A 12,784-nucleotide genomic window follows, 5' to 3' on the forward strand; every position below is an offset into this window, starting at 1 on the left:
AACCACTTAACTGTCTTCAGAAGTAGCAGCACCATTCTCAGTAGCAATGAAGGGCAGTTCTGTTGCTTCACCACTTGGCCAGCATTTGATATTGTCAGTGTTCTAGATTTGGCCGTTCTAATAAATGTGTAGTGGTCTTGTTATTGTTTTAATTTGCATTTCCCTTATGACATACAATGTGGAGCATCTTTTCATATGTTTATTTGCCGTGGGTATATATTCTTTGGTGAGGTGTCTGTTAAGGCCTTTGGCTCATTTTTTAATTGGACTTTTTGCTTTCTTCTGGCTAGAGATTGAGAGTTCTCTGTATATTTTGGATAACAGTGCTTTATCAAATTATGTCTTTTACAAATATTTTCTCCTACTCTGTGGCTTGTCTTTCATCTTTTCTCATTGTCTTTCATCTTTATGTTACATCTTTTTGCTTCAAAAACATACTGTAGTATTGGGAAATTCATATTATAGAAACAAATAGGGGTGCCTGGGTGGCACAGGTGGTTAAGCGTCTGATTCTTAATTTCAGCTCAGGTCATGATTGTGAGATAGAGCCCCACATCGGCCTCAGCACTGAGCATGGAGCCTGCTTCCAATGCTTCCCATCTCCCCACTGGCTTGCACTTTCTCTCTCTTTTTCTCTCTAATTAAAAAAAAAAAGCAAAAGAAAGAAAAAGAAAAAGAAAAAAAAAAGGATGAAATAAAAGAAAATCAAATAAAGATGTGACATTACAATTGAGTCCTAAATAGTCAGTGAAGCCAAGAACTGGAATCGTCATGGGGCACCTGGGTGGCTCAGTCCTTTAGGCATCTGACTCTTGGTCATGATCTCAGAGTCCTGAGATTGAGCCCTGCATAGGGTTCCATGCTCAGCTTGGAGTCTGCTTGTCCCTGTCTCTCTGCTTCTCCCTCCCTAGTTCTCTCTCTCTCTCTCTCTCATAAATAAAGAAATAAATCTTAAAAAAAGAACTAGAATTGTTTTTAAAATGAAATGATTAAAAATAAAATAAAATAAAATAAAATAAAATGATTTACTAAATTTAAATTGCTTCATCATCTAAATGTATATATTTAAAAAAATTAAATAATATGAATGTACTTACCACCTGCCCTAGCTTCCTCCCTCTGCACGGCTCCTCCACTCCTGAACTTGCATCTCCCTCCCCACACAGGCAAGCTTATGAAACCATTTTCATTTGGCATTTTCCTAGTTGTTAACTTCATATCTCTAAATAATACAATAAGCCTCTCTTTCTTGATTTATCTACTTTGGAAATGGTGCATTGACTCTCTATGATAATGGGAATTTAAGTCATTTCCACCCCACCCCACCTCCTCTCTCTCCTCTCTACCTGGTTCTCTGGCTATTCTCAGTCCTCAGAGTTGGTCTTAATGATACATTTAAGTAAATAGAATGGCGTGGTTAAGAAATGGGGCTTTTTGTGCAAAATTGAGATTGACCTAGTCACATAATTCCCCGGTTTCCTCCTAACAGATTTTCAAACTTAGAGTAACGATTATATTTGACTGAGCATCCATTTAAACCTGCAAGCTTGTGCGGCAGGTTTTTTTTTTTTTCCAAGGCAAGACCTCACTTTCATCTCAGTCTGAGTTGCATGAGGCTTTTAATATGAAATCACTTTCCATTCAGTCCAAAGCTTCCTTGTTGCTGATGAATGTCATACATAATGAAAGATTATATCCATTTATCCTCAGCAGTAAATCATTTATCACACAAGGGAGATATATTATTGTGAATTCTGATCAAAGCTGCCCACTTCCTTTCGCTGGCAGAAATGCTGCACCCTGTTAGTCGATTGTACAATATCCTGGGAGAAACAGGGGAAATTATGCTGTTGAATGAGGGTTCAGCAAACTCTAGGGGTCTCTAAAATGGCTTTTTAAAAAATCATGTTTCATGTAGAACCTTCTATGATCCAGGCGTGTGAACTGTAAAAGTCTTTCCTTGCTTTCTTCACTTAATTAAATCAGAAAGCTGTGGGACTTTTTGCAGCTTGCTCTGTGATGTCTGTAAAGGGATTTGTGAATGACATTGTGTGGATATTTTGCCCCCTTTCTTAGAAAGACAATAATTATTACCACTTCTTTTTGAAGCATGCTGTGAGTGGTTTTATCACTTTGTTGGCTAATGAGCTCCCTCTCTCCTTTATAATGCCAATCATAAAGATGCCTTTTAAATAAGATTTATCTCTCAGATTTATTTTCTTTTCACTCTTCCTTATCAAGCTGTGTACTGCTTTGCTGCAGGGAATCACCCAGGCTACACAGGCAGGGAGCAAGGCTGGCCTCTTTGATCCCTTGTTGATAACATACTCTCTCATTGTTTCCTTCTACTAACAGTGAATTCCAGAAAGGTCCTCCAGATGAGTCCCTTCTTATATTTTACCTTGGATTTTCGGTTATCAGGGCTCTATGTTAAGGATCTGTGTTCACTGCTTTTCAAATGCTGTAGCCTGTGTGTTAACGTTTATACTGAGTAAAGTGAGATGCAGAATGAAGCAGGGGAATGGGTCCTCTTTCTTCCTTTGGCCTCACTTGGGCTGCTGGCCAGCATACTCCTACCATTTATTCAGAATTCATGCAAAATAGTAGCAGTGATCTGCACAATCAAGTCACAAATCTGTACCTCACGTTTACAAACAACATTACTTCATCTGCTCTTCATCACATTCTTGACATATTCCTTCCGTGCTTTGGCCACTTAAGAGCTAAGCTATTGAAATTCATATTTGCCCCTTCCAGACTATGTGAGCTCATTATGTCCCTTGTATGGTTGATACAAGTAAATACAATGTGCCCGGACTCCTTATCCTTAACACAAGAGATTGCTCAATTTGTCACAACGGGAGACAGCTACAGCAAAATTTTTATACGCTAACTTTAATCTAGGCGTTCTCGCTGATGGGTCTTACTTCTCTTCTTATTCACATTCTTTTACTCATATAGTCACTGATTGCCAGGTCTAGAAAATAAAATATAGGACGCCCAGTTAAATTTGAAGTTTGGGTAAAGAATGAATACATCCTTAGTATAAGTGTGTCCCAAATATTACATACGTGACACACTTATATGAAACATTGTTGTTCATCAAAATTCAAGAAGAGGAAGAGAGAGAGAGGCATCGAGCTCTTCATCTCCACAGTGAGAGGGCCACCATCTGCAACCCAGTGAGTGCCCTCCAGGCACAAACCTTGCCGGCACCTTGATCTTGCAGTTTGTTCTGTGCCCCAGACTATAAGAAGATAATTTTCTGTGGTTTAAGCCACCCAGTCTGTGGTACTTTATTATGGCAGCCCAAGCCGACTGATAGCAACATTAAAATGTTTTATTCTGGCTAAGTTTTCCATTTCTTGCTGAACTGTGAGAGGACAAGAATGGTCATTACCTTTCTTCCATTGACTAGTCTGGACATGTGAGTCAATTGCTCTTCTAATTCCAAGCGTGTAAAGACAAGTGAAGGAATCCGCTGATGTTGGACGGACCTAAAGCATCAGGGAAAGTCTGTGATTGGCAAACTCCTCATTCTTATAACATTGGAAGTTAATATAATAAAGAGGAATCATAGGGAGTGGATGTGACAATAAATCCCGGTCCATGCTTGGCAGGGAAATATCAAAGGCAGTCACGGGAATTTTCAATTAACTAGGGAAGTGGAGGAAGAGAGCCTGATTCTCTGCTGCTTTTAATGTTAGAACCTAAATCATCTGCCTACATTTTCTGATCACTAGACCTGTTTTCAAGGAACAGGTGTCTGTGCCTACGTGTCTGAGTGTGTGCACATGTGCATAGAGTGTGCACTAAATTATGACAGAGATGAGCACCCGAGATGTCAGAGGTCCATCACACACCTCTGTCACACTTCTATGTGGCAGACGTGGGGGTCGTCTTACATCCAAGCTGACGTGCCTCTTCTACTATAACAGGATACCACCCTCGAAAACTAGAATCTCACATTTGCCAAAATCGATTTTGCATGTGCTGGGAAATTAGTAATGTAGCATTTTCTGAACCAATTTGAATTGATGAAACAAAATTGCATCTACCCTCCCCCTGTCACTATGACCTGCCCCCCGCCTTTCCTTCTTGAGAAGGGCAGTTAGTATTTCAATACCTGCACTGTGACAGTGAAATATGAAGTCTTCCTGCAAGAAGGCCAATATATTCCTCTTTCATTTACCTTCTTAGCCTAAAAAGATATTACGGTTTATTTTTGATGCAGTAAAAGCAAAGCTAAATTAGATAGAATAACTTTTTCAGCCCACACAGGTGCTTTGGATAATATTGCTACACACCCTAACCTATGTAGCACCTTCATGCCATGTTCTGTGTTTTAATTTTGTTAATAAGGTAGTAAACCTGAGGTGAAGGTCTTGATCAGAGAGGGGCAGAAATCTCTGTAAAGGCCAAAACATTAATTCAGAAAGAACTCCTCAGCCACGGATTGTCCAAAAGTGGATTGCCCTAAATGGAATAAAATGACTTGATGTAAATGAGTTGCTGTCTCTCTGATAGTGATTTGGTCAATGGAGTGTATGGGTGACTGCTGGATAGAAGGAAGTCCCTGATACTCTATATATAGTTAAGAAGAACTTGCATTTGAGTAAATACACATTTGTGTTTTATATATATATAATATATTATAATAATATATATGTGTATTTGAGTAAATACACATTTGTTATATATATACATAATATGTGTATATTATATATATATATATATATATATATATAATTTCTCAGACTTGCAATCATTTTTTTCGTTTCTGTCTTTGGGGCTCCAATAGTAACAGAATGGAGCACACCTCCTGGATTTGAACAGATGCTCTCAGATTCCCTTCTGAAATCACACCAGTCTTATGATGAAATAATCGGCCTCCATCTATTTTTGAATTCAAACTTTGCTAAAGGGAAATTTTAAAAAATAAACCTCTATACTTTCTTAAGATTACAGATACAAATTCCCTAGCAAGAAACACCATACTTGTAAGATGAATGACATTATAAAATACAGTTGCCTCAGTCTCAGCCGTGGAATTTGTGATAATTTTGAAAGCTATTGGTAACACATTGGAGAATCTTCATGAGTTTGAAGGCGGTTTACAGTTTAAAATAATGCAATTCCACATTCTTCCAGTTACACCTGAAATAATGTTGGAAAGGCTGTACCTATAGCCAGTATGTGGGTACTTTTAATTCCAATTGGTTAACTTAACGATCTTGCTATTTTAATTAGTGTTCCTTTTAAATAAGACCACTTAATTAAATTTTAAATTCAGCTAAGGAAAGCTTACACTGTAATCAGGCTCTCAATATTCTCCATAGCCAGACCTAGATCTCAGCTTCAGCAGTGAGTGGCAGGCAAGGCAATGTGCTCTCACACCATTAATGACTCTAGGCTGCAGAACCTTAGCTAGAACAGTTCCTGGTCCATCCAACACCCACTTGCATTCAGGTGGAGACCTGGCAGGGGAATTCTGGTTCCTGTATCCCCTATCTCTTCTATGCTGGGCAGTTCACTGGCCCTGCTGAACTTCATTCTCTTTTGGTTTGTTTGCGCTTGGGTTTTAATTTTTAACTGAGGACTGAAATCAAGAATTAGTCTGAAATGAAGAGATGTCATTATCATTCTTCAATAGTAGTGCCCCTGAAGAGTCTTCCTGTCAGTAGTTAGTGATGACCATTTACTTATTTATTTATAAAAATTTGTCTTTACTTATTTATTTGAGAGAGAGAGAGAGAGAGAAGTGCGAGCAGGGAGGAGCAGAGGGAGAGGGACAAGCAGACTCTGTGCTGAGTAGGGAGCCTGACACCAGTTTGGATCCATGACCTTGAATTCAGGACCTGAGCTGAAATCAAGAGTTGGATGCTTAATGGGCTGAGTACCCCAGGCACTCTGGTGATTACCTTTTAAATTAACATGAAGCTCGGGAAATATGCCTTTAAATCAGTGACTAGTTTCTGTGACATGGTTTGCTTAAGAATGTTTTGAGATTGGACAGTAACTTATAAATCTGTCTTTAATTCTTACTCTTTTATTTATTTATTTATATAATCATGAGAGACAGAGAGAGTGAGAGAGGGGCAGAGACACAGGCAGAGGGAGAAGCAGGCTCCATGCAGGGAGCCCAACGTGGGACTCGATTCTGGGTCTCTAGGATCATGCCCTGGGCCGAAGGCCACACCAAACCGCTGAGCCACCCGGGCTGCCCTAATTCTTACTCTTAACCATGGCTTCAGTTCATGATAGTTGGGCCATATTTAAAAAAAAAATTAAAGGTTTTATTTATTTATGAGAGACACAGAGAGAGAGAGAGAGAGGCAGAGACACAGGCAGAGGGAGAAGCAGGCTCCTTGCAAGGAGCCCGATGTGGGACTCGATCCCTGGACTCCAGGATCACGCCCTGGGCAGAAGGCAGGCACTCAACCACTGAGACACCCAGGTGTCCCCATATTTTCAAATATTAATCTTGGGAAAGGTACCTGGGTATATAATGATCTATGTATCATTTTTCCAAGAAGAATGGAAATCCCTTTGATTTTCCATGAAGAATGTCAGGAAGTGCCATAGATCAAGTGAGGGCTGTAAAGTCATCCCCAGTTGAGTTTGCCTCTAGTTCAACTACTTATTGGATGTGAGATGTAGGAATCAGATACTTAACTTTTGAAATCTGTTTCCTCACTTGCAAAGCTGTGATGATGATTTTAAATTCAAAGAATATTTCCTTTTAAGAAAGCTAACATTTATTGAGTGCTTACCCTGAACCACAGTTGTTATATAATTTATTCTTAATAATAATTCTAGATGAGAGCTACTATTATTACCTCCATTTTGCAGATGAAAGGAAGGAGACACAGAAGCCTAAATAGCCAGCAAACAGCTGATTCTGGATTTAAGCCCTCCAAACCAACTTACCTTTAAAAGGTAAAGTTTAAATGCCTCATGATCTTTTCCATTTTTCCCCAACCAAGGTCTGCCATTGAGGCTGAAGAGAACTGGCAGGAGATAAGCGAAGAATACCTGGAGGGGTCGTTCTCTTTTCAAATCAGCATTTAATAGGCTCCTGAAAATTGGCAGACTTGTATATCACTGACAAAGTGTCTACTTTCCTGTAACATCAAAGAGTAATTCTCATTTTTTTTTTATGAATATAAGTCGATACAGGCAGGAAACAACACACACAGTTTGCCACCTTTTCTCTTGTGAAGTTAACGGATTTCTGCTAGTTCAAATTTTATGTCTAAAATCAAGTTTCCAATAAGAAAGCATGTATATATATACTTTCTCTAAAATGAATGCAGAGACCAGGCACTACATAGGGATTGAAGCAAACATTTGAACATGTTTCCGTCCTTCAAACGTTTCTCTCTATAAATCATGTCAAATGCATCTCTGCAGATATGCCAGGTATAAGGCCTGTAGTCATAAAAATGCCCAAAACACGTGTGTAGAATATCAGCTATGTGTACTTGTTCATTTTTCTCCTTCCTGGGATCACTCCCATTTCTCTTGGATTGAAACTGGAGAACAGGGATGTTAAATGATTTATGAAAAGTACATCTATGCAACTACTGAGCAGAGAAATGAGACTATAAACTCAATACTGTGAGTCATTGTGATAAACAAGAGGAAGACATGTTGTAAGCAACCGTCTATTGACTGGGCCATCCGTGTGCATAATCAATCCCCTGACAATGAAGAAGAGGAAGAGAGGAGGAGAGCAGAGTGAAGCAGTGATGACACCTTCCATTAAGGAGTAAATGACCAGGAAATCAACAGATGAGGACTAAGGCTAGTACAGTTCCCGCAGTGGAACGATTTTGGGGTTATTTGGTTTTGTTTTCTTTTGTTTTGTTTTCCTAACAAAAAGAAGAGGGAAAATGGAAGAATAATCTGGAAATGGAGGGAGACTGTTGCCCACAAGTGAGAGTTCTTTAATTTTCACTCAAAGTCACTAATATGATTAGCTCTAGTGTAGTTGTTACTCAAGAAATGGGTTCAAGGTAAACAACTGGCACAGAGTATTGTAAGAGAGGAGATGGGAATGGTCCGAAGTTAGCAGTGGGATTTCTGTGGGATCATCAGCAAATGATGGACCATTTTAAAAGTCTCTTCCTTTGGGTCTTTCACATCCAGGCTGGGTGATGTGTTAACCACTTCTTCTTCACCACACCAGACAAAGCGAGTTTTGAAATCCAGCTGACAATCATGCATGCTGTATTTTCTCATCTTTGCCAGTTCTAGTCTCTTCTTCTCTTTCGCCCAAGGATTGCTTTTTAAAACTTTCACTAAAACTGGGCTTTTTCTCAGGGATGATAGAGAAGAGGAAAACTAAAGAGAAGAGAGAGTTTGTTATTCTAGATACAGCTGAACAAGTGAGGTGTGGGGCAAGGGCCAAGCTGGAAGGATGTAAAAAAGTAGAAAGAGAGATGTTTGCTTTGAAACTGCACAGCGGGCCCTGTCCCCAGACAGTCAGGATCCTGGCTTGTGATCCAGGCCTGAGGCTCACCAGTGCAGTCTCCAAGCTCTTCCCCCCACTTCATTGTCAGCCCAAGCTCTCTTATCCACAGACCCCCAACACGGTGTCCCTTCAGCCTCTCACCTGCCCTCCCTTGCTTTGGACATTGTCTCCTCGACTATGTCCCTCCCTCCTGCCTTTTAAGTTTGGAAATAAACAAAGCAAACCACATGAGCAAGAACTTTCTGGTTTCAGAACTGACAGCTTTTTCATCACAGAGTAGATAAACATAGAGTTTAAGACGAATTTTTTTTTCAAGGTAAAATGTCTTAGCTCTTGTAGACTGAGTGTGTTTGGGGTTGATTCACCATTGATAACAATTCTCCCATAACTGTTTGTCAACCTGGGCTCTACTTCCTGTCCTGAGCCTGCCCCCTGGGCTCTTAGGCCATTCAGCTGTAGAATCAAAACTTACGTACAAAACCACCAGGGAATATTGGGATTTTTAATATGATCGCTGTGATTGATGTTTCTAAAGGATAAAGAAATTCATAGAGCAGAGACTGGGTGAGTTGAATGGACATTTGAAAGCAATGCAAAAAAAAAAAAAAAAAAAGAAAGCAATGCAGAATAGGAAAACAAATAGAATATTAACCTAGGTAAGAGAAGATCTGTGCTTTTTAAAAAATACTTATCATTAGTTTACACATGTATTTTTATAATTTTATAAATTCTATCATCCTTAGATGACCAAAGACCTTTTTATTATGTGAACTTCTGTTTTGCATATACCTAAATCCTTCAGAATGCAAACCTCTTACAAAGTGAAGAAAAACACTCTCAGAATCCTCTCAAGACTAACCAAAACCAAAATAAACATACAATGATATTTCTCCAAAGAAATGCTTGTTACACTGTCGGAAGTCCCGCCAAACTCAGTCAATGTAATAGACCTGCAAATTGACTTTTTTTTTTTTTTGCTTTGCTTTATGTCTTTAATATTGTTATGCATTCAGTCCAGTACATTGGCATTACCTGCTGGCCCATTTGGTCTTCACATTTGGATGGGTCTGAACTTATCAATATGACCTATGTGTGATTTTTCAGTGGAAATTTTAATGTGTCCTTCTTAAAACCTGGCATCAATTAGCAGAGACACTGCCTCCTTAACAAAGGAGCAGGACTGGCTACGTATCCAGTCACACAGGCCCTGGCGGGTTCCTAGCCTGGTTTGGGCCAGCATCGAGCATCGTCACATGTGACTGTCTGCAGCACGCAGGTACGAAGGCTGCAGGAAGGCCCTTGCTGTGCCGTTTTCCACACACCCCCTGAGGCCCGAGCACTTCAGAGTGGGCTCACCCTCCCAGAAAATCAGCTTAAGCCCAGAAAAATGTTAAACAACTTTCCAGAGTTTTCTTTCCACACACAAATGGAATAACGCGTTGTGAGTAACGAAGAACCCCCTTAAAAAGCAAAACAAAACAAAAAAGCACTTTCCCTTGAAATCAGACATCTCCCTAGGATACCATTTTCATATTAAGTGAAGATGCAAAGAATCAAGGAGTAGGGTGTGCTTCACAGCTCCCACATATGTTGGAAATAAAACCTCCAAAAATGTGAGCGCGCACCATAGCACACGCCCAGCCCATACCTCATCATTTAGGGGGTAGGGAATAAGGATTAAAGCACTGTGGTTCTGGTAATTCTGAATAAAGGCACCCTGACAGCCTGGGGCGGCTTTAGGAGAACAGGAATTTAGTTTTTCATCATCAGTATGCTTTGGTCCTAAGTATTTTCGGACTTTTACCATCACAGACGGAGGGGTATGTCTGCTGTGTTTCAAGTGCAATAAATGGATAATAAAACAAAAGTGATGACAATATGTGGCTGCTTAAACAAATTGTTTCAATGTTCTGTTGGATATCCAGGGTACTGGATACTCCTAAATCAGGAGTCTTGGTTCTTGGTCTACGAGGAGATTTACCAAATACACTCCAGAGTGCCAGGCTTAAGAAGGTGCTAGAGAGAGCCTGCCCTTCACCTGCCTTGCAGTTTGGCTCGCCGTGGGGGGCAGTAAAATACCTTCCATGCCCTTCGGTTGCTGCTCCCACTGCAGTAGACCTTGCCTAATACTCTACGACACCCCAAAACAGAGCATATGCTGAAGAGAGCATTCAGGGCCCTCATCTCTGACACCACGGTCCCGTGGAATTCTTTGCTTAATTTTATCGATTGCTAACAACCAGAGGGTTGGTTTTTAAATCCTATTTCTGTGCCAGCAGCACAACATCTCCCTCTGTAAGTAGGACAGATGCATCCCAGGAGCGACGATGGATGCTTCCCTGCTTCTGTCACTCGAGCGTGACAGGCAAAGCTTCCAGCAGGCCGCCAATGGCCACCTCCCCGCTTACAGAGGCAGGCGTTTGGGGCACTGGCCACATTTGTCCCTTGAGCTGCCGGCCGATGGGCTGACGCTGGGTGAGGCGACCAAGTGGCCCTGACTGGGCGAGCTGTGTGAAGCCGAGGCTCAGGCCTGGCAGGGCTGGGGTGACAGGCCTCCTCGCCGGGGCTGCTGGCAAATTTTTTTTTGACAAGTTTTTTTAATAAGAAATGGGCAAAGCCAGATTTCTTTTCAAAATCAAAATGCAGAATAAATGGAAAAAGTATGGTATTGAACCTTCACAAGTTTGAGCCTCCACAAATAATGAATGCAACCAAGGTCTACATTTTTAAGAGCCTTTCTACATACGTTCCATCTTCTCTATCTCGGTTCCAAGTTTTACCTTCATCCCCAATTATGCCAATTCCTTGTTATTTAAAAAAAAAAAAAAAAAAAAAAGAAAGAAAAAAGAAAAAGCCTTCCCAGTTATTGCCAGAAACAACTGTTGAAGCTTCCCCCCTCCACTACTCAGCAAAGTACAGAGAGGATGGAGGGTACTCTGAGCAGTACAGAGTCTTACACAACTCATGATGACTGCTTAGTCCTTACATGAATCTGGTTGTGACAATCACCCCCCGACTGTTATCTCTGTGAGAAATGAGGGGAGTAAATTCCTAATAAAAGGCACCAGGTACAAAGCAACATTTTACTTTTGTTGTGATAAAAAAAAAGTCACATTTTACAGATAAAATGTAGACCCCCGAAATACTGGCACAGGCCTCCAGGCTGCCTCCTGGCCTTGGGAGAGTTGCCTCGCACTCTGCCTGCCAGAGAGCAGGTACTTCGCACACGTGCGTGAAAATAAGGGAGAGAAAAAAAAAAAAAAAGAAAAGTAAGGAGAGAAATGAGGAGGGAGAAATAGGAATGTTTGAGGGAACCTTGCCCGTAAGACATGGGTGCCTTTCGGATCTTAGCAGCTGTAAAATAACTGTTATTTCTGGCCATGTGAGGAGCAGCCACGTTAAAAAAACAAAACAAAACAAAAAAAACATAAAAATAAAAAGAGGGCAAGTTAGCAAATGAGCAAACTCCTAAAACATGAGGAAGATAAACCGTAGTCAACATCTGATAAGATTGGGTCACTCATATGAGAGAATGATTTTTTTTTTCTTTTATTGGCAAAAGGAGCCCTAGGCTGGGCTTCCAGAGGGGCATTTGCAGCCCATAGAGATGAGCGCCCTGCATGAAGGAAAGGCCTGCCTGCCCCTGCGGCCGGGCTGGCCCCTGAAGGGGACTGTGCCCCCCATCGTGACCTGGGGGGCACCTCAAGGTGCTGTTCGACTTCCCCTCTGAAACAGTGACAGCAAAGTGCTGGGCTGTGTCCCCGTAGCCTGAGCCCGTGGCGGGGATCGCCCCAGCAGGGCAGGCGGGCCCTGGTCTCTAGCCGGGCTGCTGGTTGGAGTCTTTCACGGCCACATGCATGTGTTTGTCCCCCTGTCCCCAGGTGCAGAGAAGGCTACCAGGGAGTGCGGTGTGACCAGTTCCTGCCGAAAACGGATTCCATCCTGTCGGATCCAAGTAGGTCAAACAGTTTTTCTTCTCTCTCTAAGGTGGGAGCAGGGCTTGCTCTGCTGAAGGCGGCCTGGGGGGGCCGAGGGGACAGGTGTCAGAGGCCGAAGCTGTCTCCGCGGGGACTTGCCCTGGGCCTGGGTCTGCATGTCTTCCACGAGGGGACCTGGTCTCTGGATGCAGCCCGCGGGGCTCCCTGAGCTCGCAGGTCCCCGCCAGGCCTGCTGTGACAGCAGGGAATTGGCCTAACAGAATGTTCTGGAAGCTACAGTCTCCTACTGCTTCTTAAGCTTTGCTGGGGAATTCTTGAGGATATTAAACCTAGGCCCGTTGACCGTACTTACTAAGAAAATGTGCATATA

General features: G+C 41.6%; 1 protein-coding gene across 7 annotated transcripts in view; it reads left to right on the plus strand.

Moving 5' to 3' along the window:
* The window catches only part of NRG3 (neuregulin 3), a 1,028,669-nt gene that overhangs the window by 771,673 nt on the left and 244,212 nt on the right, over window positions 1-12,784 (plus strand). For all 7 annotated transcript variants that reach the window (XM_072756372.1, XM_072756373.1, XM_072756376.1 and 4 more), the window contains exon 3: window positions 12,358-12,431. In XM_072756372.1, the coding sequence (XP_072612473.1) occupies window positions 12,358-12,431 (74 nt within the window). The remainder of the gene's footprint in view (window positions 1-12,357; window positions 12,432-12,784) is intronic.

This window comes from Vulpes vulpes, chromosome 4, assembly GCF_048418805.1.
Source record: "Vulpes vulpes isolate BD-2025 chromosome 4, VulVul3, whole genome shotgun sequence".
Classification (NCBI taxonomy): domain Eukaryota; kingdom Metazoa; phylum Chordata; class Mammalia; order Carnivora; family Canidae; genus Vulpes; species Vulpes vulpes.